This window comes from Colletotrichum truncatum, assembly GCF_014235925.2.
Source record: "Colletotrichum truncatum strain CMES1059 chromosome Unknown Contig_0002, whole genome shotgun sequence".
Taxonomy (NCBI): domain Eukaryota; kingdom Fungi; phylum Ascomycota; class Sordariomycetes; order Glomerellales; family Glomerellaceae; genus Colletotrichum; species Colletotrichum truncatum.
In genome coordinates, this window is record NW_027222399.1 from 2,785,822 (window position 1) to 2,803,330 (window position 17,509).

General features: G+C 52.2%; 6 protein-coding genes across 6 annotated transcripts; 3 read left to right on the forward strand and 3 right to left on the reverse strand.

Annotated features, from left to right (window-relative positions):
• Nucleotides 1-138: 138 nt before the first annotated feature.
• CTRU02_203680 (uncharacterized protein) lies at nt 139-252 on the reverse strand (the record flags this gene model as incomplete). Its single annotated transcript, XM_036722255.1, has 1 exon — nt 139-252. One exon carries the CDS (start codon nt 250-252, stop codon nt 139-141), a length of 114 nt encoding a protein of 37 aa, XP_036585861.1.
• A 922-nt stretch (nt 253-1,174) lies between these two features.
• Nucleotides 1,175-2,263, forward strand: CTRU02_203681 (transcription factor tfiih subunit; the record flags this gene model as incomplete). Its single annotated transcript, XM_036722257.1, has 1 exon — nt 1,175-2,263. The coding sequence occupies one exon, from the start codon at nt 1,175-1,177 to the stop codon at nt 2,261-2,263; it is 1,089 nt and encodes a 362-aa protein (XP_036585862.1).
• A 641-nt stretch (nt 2,264-2,904) lies between these two features.
• CTRU02_203682 (threonine aspartase) lies at nt 2,905-4,778 on the reverse strand (the record flags this gene model as incomplete). Its single annotated transcript, XM_036722256.1, has 3 exons — nt 2,905-4,208; nt 4,269-4,471; nt 4,522-4,778. The coding sequence occupies 3 exons, from the start codon at nt 4,776-4,778 to the stop codon at nt 2,905-2,907; spliced, it is 1,764 nt and encodes a 587-aa protein (XP_036585863.1).
• A 1,369-nt stretch (nt 4,779-6,147) lies between these two features.
• On the forward strand, nt 6,148-7,834 carry CTRU02_203683 (arp2 3 complex subunit; the record flags this gene model as incomplete). Its single annotated transcript, XM_036722258.1, has 7 exons — nt 6,148-6,182; nt 6,266-6,288; nt 6,351-6,578; nt 6,635-6,681; nt 6,732-6,818; nt 6,879-7,712; nt 7,769-7,834. The coding sequence occupies 7 exons, from the start codon at nt 6,148-6,150 to the stop codon at nt 7,832-7,834; spliced, it is 1,320 nt and encodes a 439-aa protein (XP_036585864.1).
• A 715-nt stretch (nt 7,835-8,549) lies between these two features.
• Nucleotides 8,550-9,664, reverse strand: CTRU02_203684 (alcohol dehydrogenase i; the record flags this gene model as incomplete). The annotated part of the gene is made up of 2 exons (XM_036722259.1): nt 8,550-9,550; nt 9,607-9,664. 2 exons carry the CDS (start codon nt 9,662-9,664, stop codon nt 8,550-8,552), a joined length of 1,059 nt encoding a protein of 352 aa, XP_036585865.1.
• Nucleotides 9,665-15,084: 5,420 nt separating this feature from the next.
• CTRU02_203685 (cytochrome p450 alkane hydroxylase) lies at nt 15,085-16,883 on the forward strand (the record flags this gene model as incomplete). The annotated part of the gene is made up of 5 exons (XM_036722260.2): nt 15,085-15,250; nt 15,319-15,796; nt 15,866-15,934; nt 15,980-16,680; nt 16,741-16,883. The coding sequence occupies 5 exons, from the start codon at nt 15,085-15,087 to the stop codon at nt 16,881-16,883; spliced, it is 1,557 nt and encodes a 518-aa protein (XP_036585866.2).
• Nucleotides 16,884-17,509: the final 626 nt, after the last annotated feature.

The window sequence follows — 17,509 nt, forward strand, 5'->3', positions numbered from 1 at the left end:
TTCAACCGTCAGGTCTCATCCGCGTCTTCCCAAGTCTCAGTGGGGGAAAGGCCCGACTTACCTTTTTTTAGGTGCCACGGGTGCCCCTCCTTGGCCCCCATTTGCAAACCGACATGCAGGGCACACACACCCAAGCACCTACTTTTCAACACTCAAAGCTCGCACTTGCGGTTGCATCACAGGGGACCAAACTCTCTCAACCGCCTGGAACGAAAACCCAACAGTTACACCGCCCGGTCTCTCCGTGTGCATGAATGTAGCTGGATTGAGCCTTTCAGCCCCTCTTGGCCTGCTGACTAGCCAAAGCAGGTACATCCCAATTTGGATCTGACAAAAAAAGATGAAGCTGTGTGTAGGGGCGGGGCGAAATGCTTGAATGTCCCAAGCATCAGTGCCTCAGTCCGCCGTCACGTTCCGTTACCGTTACCACTTAACGCGCCCCCACGCCAAACCGCGCCTTATGCGCTTATAACCTTGCCAATTCCCTGGGTCATTTCAGTGAGGCAACAACAAGGTAATATGTGTGGCCCATCAACCAGCGTAACTGGAACGCGGGGGTGCGGAGGGTGATTGAAGATAAGCCTCTAAAAGCAAGCCGATGACCTAATACAAAACCAAAAAGATCTCTCCATATCCATGATGATATCCATGCATGACTGATCATTCTCTTCAGTCGAGTTTGAGCCTGCCGCGGTCGGTCGCGATGATCTTAGGACGATGCAGCATGTAAATCCTAGTAGAAGATTCCTTGTGGTGCATCCCAGCCTACTGCAGTGCTTCTGGACCCTTCGGAGCCTGTTCCCCGTCAGCCCGGGGCCCTGGCCAGTGCCGTCCAATAACTTTGACTTTTCTTTCCTTCCTCAGTGACGCACAGACCAGCTTCAGCTTGGTCGTCAGTTATTTCTGAAAGTGAAGCAAGCTTGTTGCATCACTACACCTCACACAAATCCACCCTTACCTCGATTCACCGTAGCTTTTTCCCCCCTTGTTGATGACACGGCGCCAAGATTCATGATCTAGCCCTTGTTCTTGACGACGCAGGATCGAAGGTGTCCAATTGATCGGCGATTGACCGCTGTAGCTCGTTCCACTACTACACACATGCTCTACAGGTGACACTTTCCCGCGACCTGGCCGCTTGCCCACGAGGCCATCGCCACGACCGCCTTTCACCATGAATAACGTCGACGCCTCGGACCACTACGAGGTCTCCTCGCATGAGACCACGCCTTCCCTTCTATCCATCGTAATCGACACGAACCCCCGCGCCTGGGCCGCCCTCAACGATGTCCTCCCCCTCTCAAAGGCCATCGCAAATATTCTCGTCTTTGTCAATGCCCACCTCGCCTTCAGCAACGCCAACCAGGTCGCTATTATCGCATCACATAGCAATCGCGCAGTATGGCTCTACCCTGCAAAGCCCGAAGCCGCTGGGTCCTCGACAAACGGCACATCTGAGGACGTCGACATGACCGACGCCTTTGCACCGACGCCGAACAAGTCGTCCGCCAATAAGTTCCCCCAGTTCGCACAGATCGAAAAGGCCGTCCTGGCGTCGATGCGCGATGTCGTCTCAGCTACCACAGAAGCCGACCTGTCATGTACCACCACACAACTTTCGGGAGCGCTCACCTTGGCACTCTCCCATATCAACAAGACTTCGCTGTCACTCAACGAGACAAACAAGGCGCCCGATGTACCTCGTGCCACCTCCTCAGCACTAACCCGCCTCCACGCTCGCATCTTCATCCTCTCCGTCTCCGATTCCGAACCGGTGCAGTACATACCCACGATGAATGCCGTCTTTGCGGCTGCGCACTCCCAGATCCCGATCGACACTCTCGCCCTCTCTGGCGACGCAACCTTTCTCCAACAGGCCAGCTACATAACAGACGGAACGTTCATGAAGGCAGCCAGTCCTATGGGCCTGCTGAGTTACCTTATGTTCGCCTACTCTGCCGATGCCGAAGCTCGCTCGTCTCTGATTCCGCCCACGCATCATACTGTTGACTTCCGGGCCGCTTGCTTCTGCCACGGACGGGTCGTTGACACAGGATTCGTATGCAGTATTTGCCTCAGCATCTTCTGCGACCCGCCTAAAGACTCTGAATGTCTTACTTGCGGCACCAAGCTCGCCCTGGGCAGCTACGGCGCTAAGCCCGCCGTCATCCCGCGCAAGAAAAAGAAGAAGAAGAAGGTCTTGGTCAATGGTCACGTTAGGGAGGAGACGGGCAGTGCAGCAGGCACGCCACGTCCGGGATGAGGGCTTACATGTGTCCAATACAAGACGTCCATCACGCTTCAATCTAGAGGCATTATGCCAAAGAAGCATTCTAGCGAAAGCTATAGAGTAGTTTGAGCATGAAGCCTGTGACTTCCACCGGGGTCATCGTGGCAAACCATTAAGGGAGCTCGACAACATGAGCTGTGTAAACGAATACTGAGAGGTCGCTCATGCCATGGTTGGCTGAGTAAAGACAGTCTCTTTCCCAAGGGACCCGGTACATTTGGCGTTAGGAAAGGCGGCCAGGCTTGGTATAGCTGTGGAGCATCAGCCTTTTATTTCAATGACCTATCTACCTTAATGACTCAGGAACAACTTGTTTTGTCAAACGCGAAGTGAACTGAGGCAACCTGTCTTGTCACTAAAGTGATGCCATTTTTATTAGAGACTGCTTTAGGGTTATAAGTCTGTTGCATCGAAGGGTATCACTAATAAGTACCATTGCAAAACCAAGAATTCTGAGCCTTCCGAGGCTTGAAAACCCACTGACCAATCTGCCACTTGGTCAGAGGCCAACGACATCTAACCGCAACCCACATTGCCCAACTTCAGCCTCCTAGCCGCACTGCTGCCTGCGGACATGAGAGCCCACACGGTACGCAATACTCCTGCTATCAAGATCATGGATCGACTCGGATCCGCCGGGCACCCCGTGTGACTTGAGCAGACTCGCCGAGTCGGGACATAACACACACAGGCTCTTTGTCTGAGCCGCCCATCGACGCGAGCGCGAAGGAGTCAGTATTATGTGCGAAGTATAAGTAGTACCCCGTCCGCATCTTTTTGACCGTCATCACGCCGATTGCTCCGGCCGAGTTGCAACTCTTGACGCCGGGGTGGCCCATGAAATCATTCGTGATAAATGACTCCATTATGGCATCCTCGTCCCATTCCTCAACATCTTTGCCGTCCGGTCCCCGCCGAGTATTGCCGTAGATTCGGTCCGCGCATCGCTGAGATGCCATAGTAGTGGCCATGTGTTCTCCTGTGCCGCTTGTTACAGTAGCTACGCTGACTTTGTCTGGGTCGTCCGGATCACAAGGTACGACGGCCGTTCCGATGCCTACTAAAGCAGCTGGCCCTATACGCCCTCGGTGTTTCATTCCAATACCACCAGAAGATGAGCCTGCCGCGATGTGTCCCTGTTCATCGATTGCGATGGCCCCGACTGTGTCGGTGATGATATCCTCTTCCATATCGGCTGCAGAGAGTGGTCGCTTAATACCACGAGGACTGCATGCTTGTAGCTGTGCAATAGTGCTGGCATTTTTTGTTCCGTCTGACCACTGGGGTGAGAATGTACCATCGCGATTTCCCTGGTTGACCAAGTGGCTAGAATCGGATGCTGTCGTGCTTCTTTCCTGCCAACGGTGGTTGCGCGACTTACTGGAAGAAGGTAACGAGGTCTCTGCATAACTCAAAGTGGCCCTTTCTGCTGCTTGTCGTGGTGATAAACCCTGAGGGCGTCCCGGCCCAGAATTGCTTTGCGACTGGTTTGGTGCCTGTGTCTCTAGTGCAGGAGAGCCTCGATGCGGGGAGTCCGGTTGGCCTTCATTCCATGTTCCAGTCAGGATAGCGCTCGTATGATCCCGTTGCTGCTGCTGTTGTTGCGTTCGTGTAGACCCAGGCGTTTGGATCGTTTCGTACTGTTGAGAAATGTCGACAGCCCGCTCAGGGGTTCTACGAGTTCCGCCCTGCCTTAACTTCTCCTCAGCTCGCTTCAGATCCTCTTGCCATCGAAGAAATCGATCTCTTGCATTCTTGGAGATCAAATGTTCGTTTGGGACCGGTTGCATGCCGTTTTCAAGCGCGAAGTTCTTCGCACCTTCGCCGACTAAGATATTAGGCGGGACCCTTCTCAGAGATAAAGGTTGATTGCTCTTGTCCAAAATCAGTTTTGCAAGGCAGACTGGGTTCCGTATATCTGGAATCCAATGTCAGCTCTGGCCTTGGCCATCATTTGACCATCTTATAAAAGACTCACTTGGAACAGCTCCACAAGCACCACTTCTTCCAAGATGATCAACAATGGTGGCGTCACACTCGACGGTCCCGTCCATCGAGAGATTCGAACCGTATCCAGCATTGGTGATTTCTTTGTCTTCCAGTACTCGTAATGCAACTTCAACGGCTTCTGTGGCCGAAGCACCTGACTTGAGAAATTTCATGCCCATAGTAGCAGCACTACTCAGTTAGCGTCAGTCGTGAAAACAGACAAATAGACAGGGACAACGTACTCGCTGCAAGCCTCCAAGTGGACTCTCTCATTCTGGTGGCTGTGGAAGCCAGCTCCTGCATGGATGAAGATAGCACCTGTAAATTTGGTCTTATGGATTCGCTTCAGAACTCGATCGACTGTGCCATTAGTGCCTCCAATCGTCTTTCCGTCATTCTCTCTTTGACAGACATGCTGGTCGATGCTCGAGGGAAATGTTGCAGGGCCCATAACTGTGTCTAGCGGGTTTCGCTTGACACCAGCAACGTGTGTTTCCATCCCATGTGCGTTCAACCCAAAGCCGCAGTCTTTATGGGCATCCAGAACAATGATTGCAAGTCGTGTGTTGGTCTCGAAGGGTTGAAGTGTTGGTACCAGTAAATTAGAGTAGAGCTTCTGTTTGCACGGGTGGCAGGCTGGTTGCAATGACAAAGTTAAGATAACCTCAAACGATGTCTGATTAACGATTCCTTTGAGGCAGAAAGGATTAAGCGTGTTGTCCGTAAGGGCCCTCTGAGGGGCTGCTGTTTGTATAACGGATGTTGCCAGAGATAGTTGTCAGGATTTGTACAGATCGGGAGACATCAAGTGTACCAGCGCCAATGCTTGGATTGGCTGTACTAGTTTGCGAATCCTTGTGGGGAATGAAAGTAGCTAAGAGTTGAAGGGTTAAATGGCTGCGTCAGACTGGCACAGTCGACGACGGCCAGAAAAAAAAAAATAGGGATGCGGACGTGAAATTTTCCTGGGGGCCGCCGATGACCAGGCATATGCCATCCAAGAAGATGTGGTGGATATGGATAGAAAAGAGAAGCACTAAAACTGTGATTGACAAGCGGTGTGGTTGTCAAGGCGAGGAGTTGCAGGGACTGTTATCACCTGGTAGTTCCTCCCATGAGAACATCAGATACAATCTTTTAACTGTTACAAAAGCCTAATAGTGCCTAACTTGGAAGTCGCAGAACAACCAGTGAAACAGACAGAGTCTTCTCCCTCGCTTTAGAGGCAAGTGGAAGTGTCCAATCAGGGCAGGCGTACCTCGACTGAGGTTGACAAAATTAAAATCCTGACTTACAGACGTCAGAAGATGGAAACCTCAGGGATTGACAAAGCAAAGTTACCTGATTTGACAGTAAATCGACGGAGTTTTCCTTCCAACAGGTGGAGCAGACACGATTAATAATCTCTTTACTCGGCATATGATATTTCTCTAGAAAGAATTTAAATTTGTCGGCTTTTTCACCTTTGTGCATCTCTGTAGATCTGCACGTTGAAGTGGCATTTCATCTCAGACTAAAGCAGGGGGTCGTTGAATGAAGAATATGGACGAGGATGCTTATCTAATTGTACAGTAAATATGCACAGTGTTTCTTTAAGACCAAACAGTCACGCCAACCTATTCTGGGGGGCTTAGTGGGGCTTTCTGGTGGGGCACCGACCTCTCCATGGCTGGAGAATCCACCCACTCTGATGCACAGCCGCAGGTTGGGAGCTTCGATCGGTGACAAGGCACACATTTCCGACCACCTTGGACATACGTCGTAATCAGCATCACGACTTCATCGACACCTTCCCGGTCCATCCTCCCACTCTTTGATGCTGCAACAAAGCTAGAATTCTCCCGAGTGAACCCCAAAACACACTCACGATGGCGAACCAAACGCCTGCCGTTGTCATGGACAAGTAAGCCGCTCAATGTCACCCTGCCCCGCATCCCCCGAGGCAGACGTCAGTAAGGTCATCACCAGCTAACAGGCCATCAACAGCGGCACGGGATTTTCGAAGCTCGGTATGCCAATTGCATAGCTACCCTCATAACATTCCGATTAATAGCTCTGACGATCGACTCAGGTTTCGCCGGCAACGACTCCCCGTCCTTTGTGTTCCCGACCGCCATCGCGACGAAAGGGCCCGCTGCCGGCAGTGGAGGAACCGGCTCCGGCCGCCCAGCTGTTGCAAACAAGCCGTCCTTCCTGACCGGTGGTGCAGGTCCTGGTGGTCACTTGAATTCAAAGCGTGGAACCGAGGACTTGGACTTCTTCATTGGCGATGAGGCTATTGCTGCGGCAGGAGGACCTGGTCAGTTGGACACGACTGCGAAGCCCTGAATAGCGAGGCGCTGACCGATACTTTAGGCTACGGTCTTCACTACCCCATCCGCCACGGTCAAATAGAGAACTGGGTCGGTACTGTGTCTAGCAGTTCTTCTAACTTGAAGCTGACAACGTATAGGATCATATGGAGCGATTCTGGTCCAACTCAATCTTCAAGTACCTCCGCGTAGAGCCCGAAGACCACTTCTTCCTTCTCACAGAACCTGTACGGAACGATCGGGCAATGCTTCCCCCACGCAATAAATCCTGACTAACTCTGTTATAGCCCCTGAACCCTCCCGAGAATCGCGAGAACACGGCCGAGATTTTCTTCGAGTCCTTCAACTGCGCCGGCCTCTACATCGCCGTTCAGGCCGTCCTTGCCCTTGCTGCCTCGTGGACTTCCTCCAAAGTTCACGACCGATCTCTGACCGGTACGGTCATTGACTCCGGTGATGGTGTTACCCACGTCATCCCTGTTGCCGAAGGCTACGTCATTGGATCCTCTATCAAGTCGATCCCCATCGCCGGTCGTGACCTGACGTACTTCGTTCAGTCGCTGCTCCGTGACAGAGGCGAGCCCGATTCGTCGTTGAAGACGGCCCAGGAGATCAAGGAGGAGCATTGTTACGTGTGCCCTGACATTGTCAAGGAGTTCTCTCGCTACGACCGAGACCCCACTCGCTTCATCAAGCACCCTGTGATCCAGCCTGGCGGCCGTCAGGTCTCCGTCGACGTTGGATACGAGCGTTTCCTCGCCCCCGAGATCTTCTTCAACCCTGAGATCTACAGCTCAGACTTCCTGACGCCTCTCCCTGTCGTCGTCGACAACGTTATCCAGTCCTCCCCCATCGATGTGCGCCGAGGTCTCTACAAGAACATCGTTCTTTCTGGTGGTTCCACTCTTTACAAGGACTTTGGTCGCCGCCTGCAGAGAGATATCAAGCAGTTGGTTGACGCGCGCATCCGGGCTAGTGAGGTCCGCAGCGGTGGTGCCAAGTCTGGCGGCCTGGAGGTGCAAGTCATTACGCACAAGAGACAGAGACACGGCCCCTGGTTCGGTGGTAGCTTGCTGGGTCAGACTCCCGAGTTCCGATCTTACTGCCACACCAAGGCTGAGGTGAGCACCCTAATATTTGCCGACCACGAGGCGCTTCTTATTGACCTTTCTTATAGTACCAAGAGTATGGTCCCAGCATTGTTAGACGATTTGCGCTGTTGGGCGGCCCTGGCGGTTCATAAATCTTGGGAGTGCACCATAGAAATCACGACGACCCAAATGTCCACCAAAAAGCTACTCCTAGCACTACTTCCATTTAACGAGAATTCAACTCATGACCTCAAGTCATGTCTTTTATGCGCAAGCGTGCCGCCATGTATTTTCTCGTCTTTCGAGTTGTGCTGTAGACTTAGCCTTGTTCCAGAGAGTTGCACCGTATTACTGTGGCAACTTTGCAATAGTAAAATTGAATTTTTGACACTGATTTTTATGCCTTTCGCAGTAAACGTGCGTGCGTGCTCTGCTCCATGATTTCCATTTTGACCAGTCCAAGTCTACATAATCCGGGACGAAGACCATCATCCACTTTGTTCTGTTCAAACTCGTTGGGTAACGTTCAAGCACGAGAGTCATGTTGGGAACTACGACTTGTTTGTCCAGATTGTTCATTACTCATTTTCAATAGGAGTTATAAACGAGATGCATATCATACAGCGCTGAACTCCCTCTCCAAAAAAAAAACAAAAAAAAAAAGGTATCCTTGAAACAACCGACCAAATGTCATCGTCACCTCGCCCGCCGACCGCCGCCCGCCACCGGGGAAGAAAAAACGCTCGCATGTACCCGACCTCCCATTCCTACCCCCTGTTTTCTTGCTTGTTTGTTTGTTTTGAGTTCAATTTTTGATTTCTTGGAGACTTTTTTGTTCGGACCACAAATTAGTCGACCATAATTTATCTATTTGCTGTTGTCAACGACGTAGCGACCAGCAATGGCGCCCTTCTTCATCATGTCATAGACGTCGTTGAGCTGACTGAGACCGACGACCTTGTATGGGGCGTTGATGAGACCGCGCTCGAAGAAGTCAAGGGCCTCGGCAGTGTCCTTGCGGTTGCCGACATAGGAACCCTTGATGTTGATCATGCGGATAACGGTGTCAAAGACCGGGGCCTTGAGATAGGCGTTGGCGGGTAGGCCAATGCAGACAACGGAGCCGCGGGAGCGGACGTACTCGGAGGCCTGCTGGAAGGGCTTCTCACTGACGGCGAGTAGGATGACGGCGTGGGGGCCGAGACCCTCGGGAGTCGCCTTCTTAACCTCCTCGACGAGGTTGTCTGACTTGGTGAAGTCAACAAAGGCGGTAGCACCGAGCTTCTTGCACATTTCGGCCTTCTCGTCGCCGCCGTCAATGGCAACGGTGTGCAGGCCCATAGCCTTGGCGTACTGAAGAGCCAGCGAACCGAGACCGCCGCCGGCACCGACAATGGCAACCCATTGGCCGGCGCGGACGCCTGACTCCTTGAGTCCCTTGTAAACGGTGATACCGGCACAGAGAACGGGAGCGACGGCCTCGAGGCTGACGTTCTTGGGAATGCGAGCAACGTGAGCGGCCTTGGCGATGGCGTATTGTTGGAAGCTGCCGTCGACGGTGTAGCCGGAGAGCAGAGCCTTAGAGCAGAGGGGCTCATCGGAGTCTTGGCAGAAGGTGCAGGAAAGACAGGATCCGTTGAGCCACTTGATGCCGGCGTGGTCGCCAATCTCGACGTCCTTGACGAGCTCACCACGAGCAACGACGACACCGGCACCCTCGTGGCCACCTACCAAGGGCAGCTTGGTGTCGAGAGGCCAGTCGCCCATCATTGCATGCAAGTCGGTGTGGCAGACACCAGAGTACTTGACATTGATCAGGACCTCATCGGGACCGGGCTTCTGGACGGGAATCTTCTTGTAGACAGCGGCTTGGATGTGTTAGTGACACGAAAAGGTATAGAATGGGGGAGGGGGCTTGACATACGGCCTCCGGTCTTCTCAATGACTTGAGCCCATTGCTCAGTTGGGACTTCACCGGCCATAGTGATGGTTGAGGTAGGAGATTTGAAAGTCTGAAGAAGAGATGAAGTCTGGGATCTTCCTGTTCAGAGAAGGAAGTGGATTTTATGTGAGATGGAAGACTGTTGAGCTTGGATCGCTTGGTTTGATCAGATGGGACTCAATGGGCATGGCGAAGTGCTCTTTATATAGAGATGGGCGCAACATCTTGACTGAGACCAGGACTAGGCGTGTAAGTGAGGTAGGTGTATGGATAGCATGATTGGGGATCTGTGCTAGAGGGGAAGCTCGGTTCAGCGCCGGATGGTTCGCGCCAGGATGGAAGGAAGGGTTTGAATTGGGTTGACTGACAGAGTACACTGATACATCTGTCAAGTGGCCGATGCACCGCAAAGAAGGCAAGGTGCTGTCTAAGGTAGACAGATTGAAGTGAGGTGAGTGTGGTGCAAGTCGTATCAGGGCCGACTGCGCATCCACTGGACAAGGCTAGAGCAAAAAACGTATGATGTTGACGACAGGCCAGGAACCGTAGTCAACGGAGCTTTTACCCCTCAGTGGAAGGAGAGTTCGAGACACGCCCCCCAAGACCAAGCCAAGGCCAGACAGGCGTGGGCCGGATTACCGCATGTCAATCAAAGAGGTCGAATTTTTGGAGAAGAGAGCCAGGGAGGACGATGAAGATTGAACTTGGGGTAGGAGTGAGAGTTGCGTTGCCGCTGCTGCACTGGCTGCTTCCTGCAGAGGCCCGGGTAGCCAACCCCCCAGGCAGCCCAGGCCCTATGCTTGTAGTTGATTGCTCGCCCGCTCGCTCCACCGGGTCGGAGGATGTACATGGCAAACGCACTAAGAGTTCTGGGTTGTGCTAGGTTGAGCTAGGTGCAATGGGAAACACGTTACCCTGCGCGCATTAAGGACAAGCGGCAGAGGGAAGGAAGGGCGGAGGCTGAGTCTAATTGGTTTGGGAATAAGTATCAACCCAGTGCTCCCAGACTGGAAGTGCACGCGGTTGGTAACCCGCCTCTGGTGGATGCAGTAAGAGAGGCGGCGAGAGAACGGACGGACGGGGGATGTCAAACCCCTAGGACCCTAGGGCTGGGATCATGGTTTTGGGTCCAGGCGATATGCTTCAGAATAGTCGACGTGGAGAGATGGAAGTTTGACGAACCTCATTCAGTTGGAACGGATATGATGGGGGATTGTCGAAGGAACCGAAACCCCCACCTGACAGCTCGCGGTTGACTACGAAGCACAGCAGGGAATTGTCGATGGCGGGTGGGGAGTGGGATTCAGCTGCAGCCGTGAGCGTGGGAGGGTGGAACCATTGACCTACGGCCATATTGAAGTTGCTGATTGAGAGGCCGGATTGAGGAGCAAAGTGGACGGCCGTCGCCGACAGGATGGATTGGGTTTGTTGGCAGCTTTGCTTGAAAGGGCACCCCGCTGTCACACCGTCACTTACACACCCCCTTTCTGGGCTGTGTGCCAACTTTTTGATCGTCGGCCTGATCTGATCTGATATCCATTGACTGACGAAGGGGCTGATACGAGACCGAAAGTTGCCGCGAGGATGCAAGCGAGAGTGGTGCCCATTGTTTCCATCGTTTTGCCGAAGAGTAGTTCAAGTTATTGAGAATCGTGTGTTTCGGTGCCTTGATCGGTGCCACCGTTGAAGAATTTTTGCACCATAGGGCCGAAGAACACCCAGAGAAGCATGAGATTTCTGAGCGAAGCCGTATGCAGAATCACCAGACGTTCAACGAATTAGGTGCACTTAATGTTCTGTTCTTCAGATCCCGGCGCTACAGTAGTAAGCAAGAAGATAGCCCAGTCCCCCAGTGTGGAAAGTGACAGGTCCATGCCCGCGCCGTCCGTCCCCTGCTTCCCTGCAAACCGCTCACTGAGAAGCATGGAAGTTAGCAGCCATCGAACGTTCTAAACCAAGCCTCCCTTCCTTGCTATCCCGAAGTCGACGTCGTCGGAAGCCGCCTTCCCCAACAGTAAACCCTGCCAACGTCGCCTCAAAGGCTCCATTTCTTCGTTGCCCTAGGCCCTCCCAGGCGTTGATCAAGCCTTGGTAGAGATCGGCTACAGGGTTCCCAGCACCTATTGGCCTCGCCAGTCGCCGCAATCTCTCGGCATCCAATACATCTAACCGCTAGAGGACCGCATAACGCCACTATTTGGACCACCCATCGTCCATCACCCGTCATCACTGAGCCCGCCATTGCTGACGCCAAACAAGAGCTCGTCGTCACTTTTCAACTTGTAAAATGTCTGTCCACCGGCGACAGATCATCAGTCAATGACAAACAAATTCGCTGATCAACAATGACTCGAAATTCCGTCAGTGGGGAACGGTTGCATCTCAATATCTCCTGCCTGGCCTACTCTCCGAATGGATATCCAACGATGCAGATGGACCTGCTCTATTCTGCAAGGCAAGGCAACTCTCTGCCACAATGTCACGTAGGCATGGTATGTGCATATCACCAACAAAATTCAAACAATTGGATCCATGTGGGCCTAGACTAGTCAAGGCACAGCAACCCCAAGAGTCTTAGTCCGCAGTCGCAGGGAAGTGGCTGCGAATAGCTTCATGGCCTTCATCTCCGTTCGCCCAGAGGGACCTGCGGATCATGCACCTCGTAGCCCCGGCTCGACACCAACATACGCGACGCAACCCGAGAATATACTAACATTTAACAGCAAACTAACAAGCTAACACTATTACTCCATCATCTGGCACTCCCCCCCCCACCCCACATCCTCACCCCTTGGTAACCAGAGTCCGCCCAGCCGGCTACGTTTCTGTCCCGCCTCTCCCGCTACCCTGCGCTACGCTATAGACGAAAAAGCCGCCCGCATAGACCAAACGTGAGGAGCCGCCTCCACATCTTCGCTCGAAGGGAGCTTCACAACCGACCTCCTGACACAGATAACTTTTCATCGTCTGACATAGTCGCACATAACTCGTGGCGGCAACGAACGGAGCCCCGCGATTTTCTCAAACGCTTCCTCCATCTTTTGTTATTCCCCGCATTGTTCTATGAATAGTCAACTCTCGTACGCTTACAGTTGATCCCAACCCGTCCAACCCAACAGTTCCCCAATCAACCACCCTCCTTTACGCGACTTGCTTTGCGGGGAAAGCAACTGCAGTTTGACACCCTTGATCAATTGCCCTTTGTCCCGCAACTTTGTCCACAACCCCAACCCTTAGTACCATGCGGCGCAGGCTGGCCCTGAGATCCCAGCTCTGCTGATGCCTAGGCTGATCCACGGATGCTGCAGGAGTGCACCGTCCTCATGGACGAACGGAGAATTGTCTGGTTTACTTGCCGGCACGTCATGGGTTTCGGCCTCGTCAATTACCTAGGTCGGCATCTTAACACCAAGAACATCCCGGAAAAAATGCAGGCTCCTCTCTTCGAAAGAGAAGAAGAGAAATATGTTTGAGTTTACGGAAAGCTCCACATGAACTCCAAGTTTGGGTTTTGCAAGACGAACGGAGAAAACCACATTTTGACCCTGCCTCAGAAAGCCTACGAGTGAACTGAAGACACCACGTCACTTACCGAAACCCGAGGACATTATCTCTCGCTCCTACCAAAGTTCCCAGAAAATAACGTAACCTAGCGAATCCAACGTCTGTCTTTGTCTAACCGTCATTGGTAGGTACTGAGCTGCGGGTTGGGGGAAGACGCATGCAGTGCAGCATGTCCAGGGGTAAGCACTTCTTCCATCCTTCTCAACCTTCGGCCTTCCGATACACTTACCTGATGCACCCGCTGGATCGACTCGTCTTGGCTCTCTTGAGTATTTAGTCTCCAGCGCAAACCTCCTGGAAATATCTTACGAACGTCAACCCTATCGGTGGCACGTTATGCTTCATGTTTTCGCATCTACTGCCGTTGGCATCTTCTTACAACTAGGGAGGAGCTGCCATGAGACCACAGTTGCTGCCAAAATCCATGACACCGTAAAAGGAAGCCTTTGTTGTCACTCAATGATTTGACAAATTGCTTCGTCTCAAGTGCACCCAGAATTATGCCAAATGGACGAACCGTCAGGTGCTCGTGCATGATCCCGTACTCGGCACAAGTAGCCGCTTTTCATATGAAATAGAGAGCCCATCGTCCCATCACAGGATTTGGCAACGCGACTCGTTTTGTAGACAGGCCGAACTAAACCCCATACGAAGGGCACATGAAAGCTGGTGGGTGATAATTTGACACTTGCACGGCCGTTTTGAATGCGAAAGAAGGAATAAAGCAAGACACGATTTGGGGCTGGAACAGCGGTGACACGTCTAAGCTTGACAGAATGCCGTCGGAGCTGAGATAGGCTTCCGTCACATCAACAGCTAAAGCCATGCGATTTAGCTGAACCGTGGAGACTCCAGTTGCCATTCCACCATACCCGTATGGTCAAATGCGTGGGACAGGAATGCATCGTTCTTTAGGCCAAGCAACCTGGCATTTGCTTTAATCGACAACTAGCAATTGAGGTGGATTCCTAGCCATATCCAAACGGACAGTTGGAGACAAGTGGGACAGCCTGTTGATAAAACTATATAATATTCATGTTGGGATTTGCATTTCATCCAATAAGTTGAGCTGGATCGATAGCTCAGTGGTAGAGCGAGAGATTGCAGTCACACGCAGTTATCTCTAGGCCCCGTGTTCGAACCACGGTCGGTCCTGCACTTTTACATTTTTCTTCCGAAAGATGGCTCTCTCTATTACCCTCTCTTTTCATCATTTTAGTGACAAGACTAAGGTAATTTTTGCAGATCGCATAGTAGGGAGAATGACTACAAGGACGAGCTATTGAGCCCAGCGGTCTGGGCTCGCATCGGAAGCTTTTTGAGGAGCTTCGACAGCATCATGCAGGGGCTTGGCGGGCTTCCCCCGCCCTTTTACAGCTGTGCAAAATGTCACTGCGTTATGTGTCGCGGAACAGGTAAGCGAAACTTTGAAAAAGTGTAGTTACATTGAGACGGACAAAGCTGCATGGCACATCCCTGAGAATGTGATCTCTGTTTGGAGGGGAGAGAAACGCTACGATCACGATGTAGCAACCTAGTTCGAGCGGTCCAATCGTGGCCGTTCCATCAGTCAGTAATCAGCTAGTCCAAACGAAACGAGAAGGAGGCATACCCCGAGTTGGGGAAACGAACCTAACCGCGGTCTGGGCAAATAGCCCTCACATGTGCCGCTCGGTGAGTGTTGAAACGGATCAGTTAAGACGATGTCACTCCTGCTTCCCATTCTGGCTGTCTTCCGGAAGTGACTGGCAGCTTGTTATTATTTCTACAAGCCCTTTTCAAGCAACTTCTCCGTTGATTTCCTATGTTTCGTCTTGTTCCGCGGACAAGCCCCGTCAAAACAAACAAACTACTGGTTTTAGTTGATAGGGAAACTTCAACTCGGAGTCGATCATTATGGGTGTTCTCGAGGGCCTCAGAAACGCCAATCCCCTCCACATTGCAGGCTATGTGGTTGGAGCATATATCCTACTCCTCGTCTATTACAGGGTTAGGAATGACTATCTAATTAGGAGATCTGGAGGTGTTCGGGCTCCCGTCGTTGCCTCCAACCCGATTACAGGTAAGTAGCCACCCGACATTCCCTCTCGCATTCGCCTGGCAATCAACAACTGACTCCTCCTTATAAAGCTCTTCCTGTGTTCCTTCGAATCGGAAAGTCCCAACTTAGACACCAGCTTCTCGAGGGTTTCAATTCACTCTACAATGTTGCTACTGAGGAATCCCCGAACACCGTCGAGATCGGGTTCACCGGCAAATTAAGGTTTCTCATCACCAAGGAACCGGAGCACATCAAGACGGTCCTGACGTCCAAGTTCGCCGATTTTGGGAAAGGCCCGATGTTCCATCAGGTCTGGTCGCCTTTTCTGGGTGACAGCATCTTCACGACCGATGGCAAGACGTGGCAGGACAACCGGTCGTTGATCAGACCCATGTTCATCAAAGATCGTGTTAGCGACCTGGCGATTTTCGATAGGTGGACAAACACCATGATGTCCAAGTTCCCCGCCTCGGGAGTCACCTTTGACATCATGGATCTGTTTTACCGAATGACGCTGGATGTCACGACGGACTTCTTGCTGGGCCATAGCGTTAACAGCCTTGAAAAGTGAGTTAGCTGGCGAGTTGGCGAGCTTTGAGAAGGACGAGGATGATGCTAACACAGGTTCTTCAATAGCCCGAAGAACCATTTCGCCCATGCCTTTAACGAGGTCCAGAGCTACCAGATGTTCTATACCATCATGGCGTAAGGCATCGAATCCTTTCTTATTGCACCTGCTGACTCCCGTAGCCCGTTTGAGTCCATTCTTCCCCATGGAAAATATAAGCGCGGTATCCGTATAATTGAAGAGTTTGTCGTACCTTACATCAACGAGACTCTCGCATTGCCACCTGATGAACTCGAGAAGCTCTCAAAGTCGGATAAATCCTTCACTTTCCTCCACAACATAGCTCGTTTCACACGCGATCCTAAGATTATCCGCGACCAGCTTATCGCCATCCTCTTGGCAGGCCGTGACACCACTGCCGCAACACTCTCCTGGACCATTTATGAGCTTTCCCGGTACCCCGCCACGTTCGCCAAGCTCCGAAATGAGGTACTGTCAATCCTAGGGCCCAACAAGACACCTACGTATGAGGACTTGAAGAACATGAAGTATCTCACGAACTGCCTCAATGAGACGCTGCGTCTGTATCCGGCCGTTCCATTCAACGTTCGCTCTGCTTTGGCGACGACGACGCTGCCCGGACAAAACGGCGGCCCAGATATTGCGGTTTTGCAGGGCGATTCAGTAGTTTATAGCACCTTGGCCATGCAAAGACGGAGAGAGCTGTACCCTGAGGTGTCAGAGAAGTTTGCGGATCCGGCGATATATTCCCCAGAGAGGTGGGAGCATTGGACGCCGAAGCCGTGGCAGTACGTCCCGTTCAACGGTGGTCCGAGGATTTGTGTCGGTCAGAATTTCGCCATGACCGAGATGGCCTATACCTGTGAGTTTGTTCCTTTTCCATATTGACTGTAGCCAGAGTCATGAGGCTGACGAGACCCAGTGGTTCTGTTTTTGCAAAAGTATGATAGATTGGAATACCGCGGCAAATGGGACCAGCAGGTCCTCAAGGCGGAAATCGTTGGCGCGCCCGGACATGGAGTGCCAATTGCGCTTCGCGAGGCTGTTCATGGAGAGATGGCATGAGCGAGAGTTATGTAATAATCGCCAGGCTTGTGTTTATTCTATGTTTGAGTATTAACAAGGAGTCAACCATGGCACTCGGCTCCAGCGGATAACTTGATCAATAGTTTGTCCGATGTAGCCACTTCTCTGCATGGTGGAATATAAGGTTAAGATTGGATATGATGATCTGCGTGGAAGGTTAGAGGGCCGATCTGGATTGTCCGTCATTTAGTATAACAGGATGTTTACACCGTCCAGGGGGGGCAGGCCCCTCTTCCACAGCAATTGGACCACAGCAGCCATCAAAAGTCATTGGTATGGGGAGCTTGAGTGTGATCAGAGCAGAACAGCACAGAGCTAGGTGGAAATGGATAATTGGAGCCCGCGTGTTGCAGCCGCGTTGACACGCGACATATGACCGGCTAATGCGTGTAATTTCTGTGGATGATTACAATGCGCCGCGGAGCACAGAGGAGCTGAGGCTCACCGGAATCAAGCAGCATGTCACTTTCGTTTAAGCGGAGGACTGTCCCGAGGACCAAACTGAAACCCCCCCCCCCCCCCAAATTGTCCGCATCCATGCGATCCAACAGCAGCAAAGTAGATCATCCAGCGATCAACCGTGGCTATGGGAGGAGGAAGAAGGA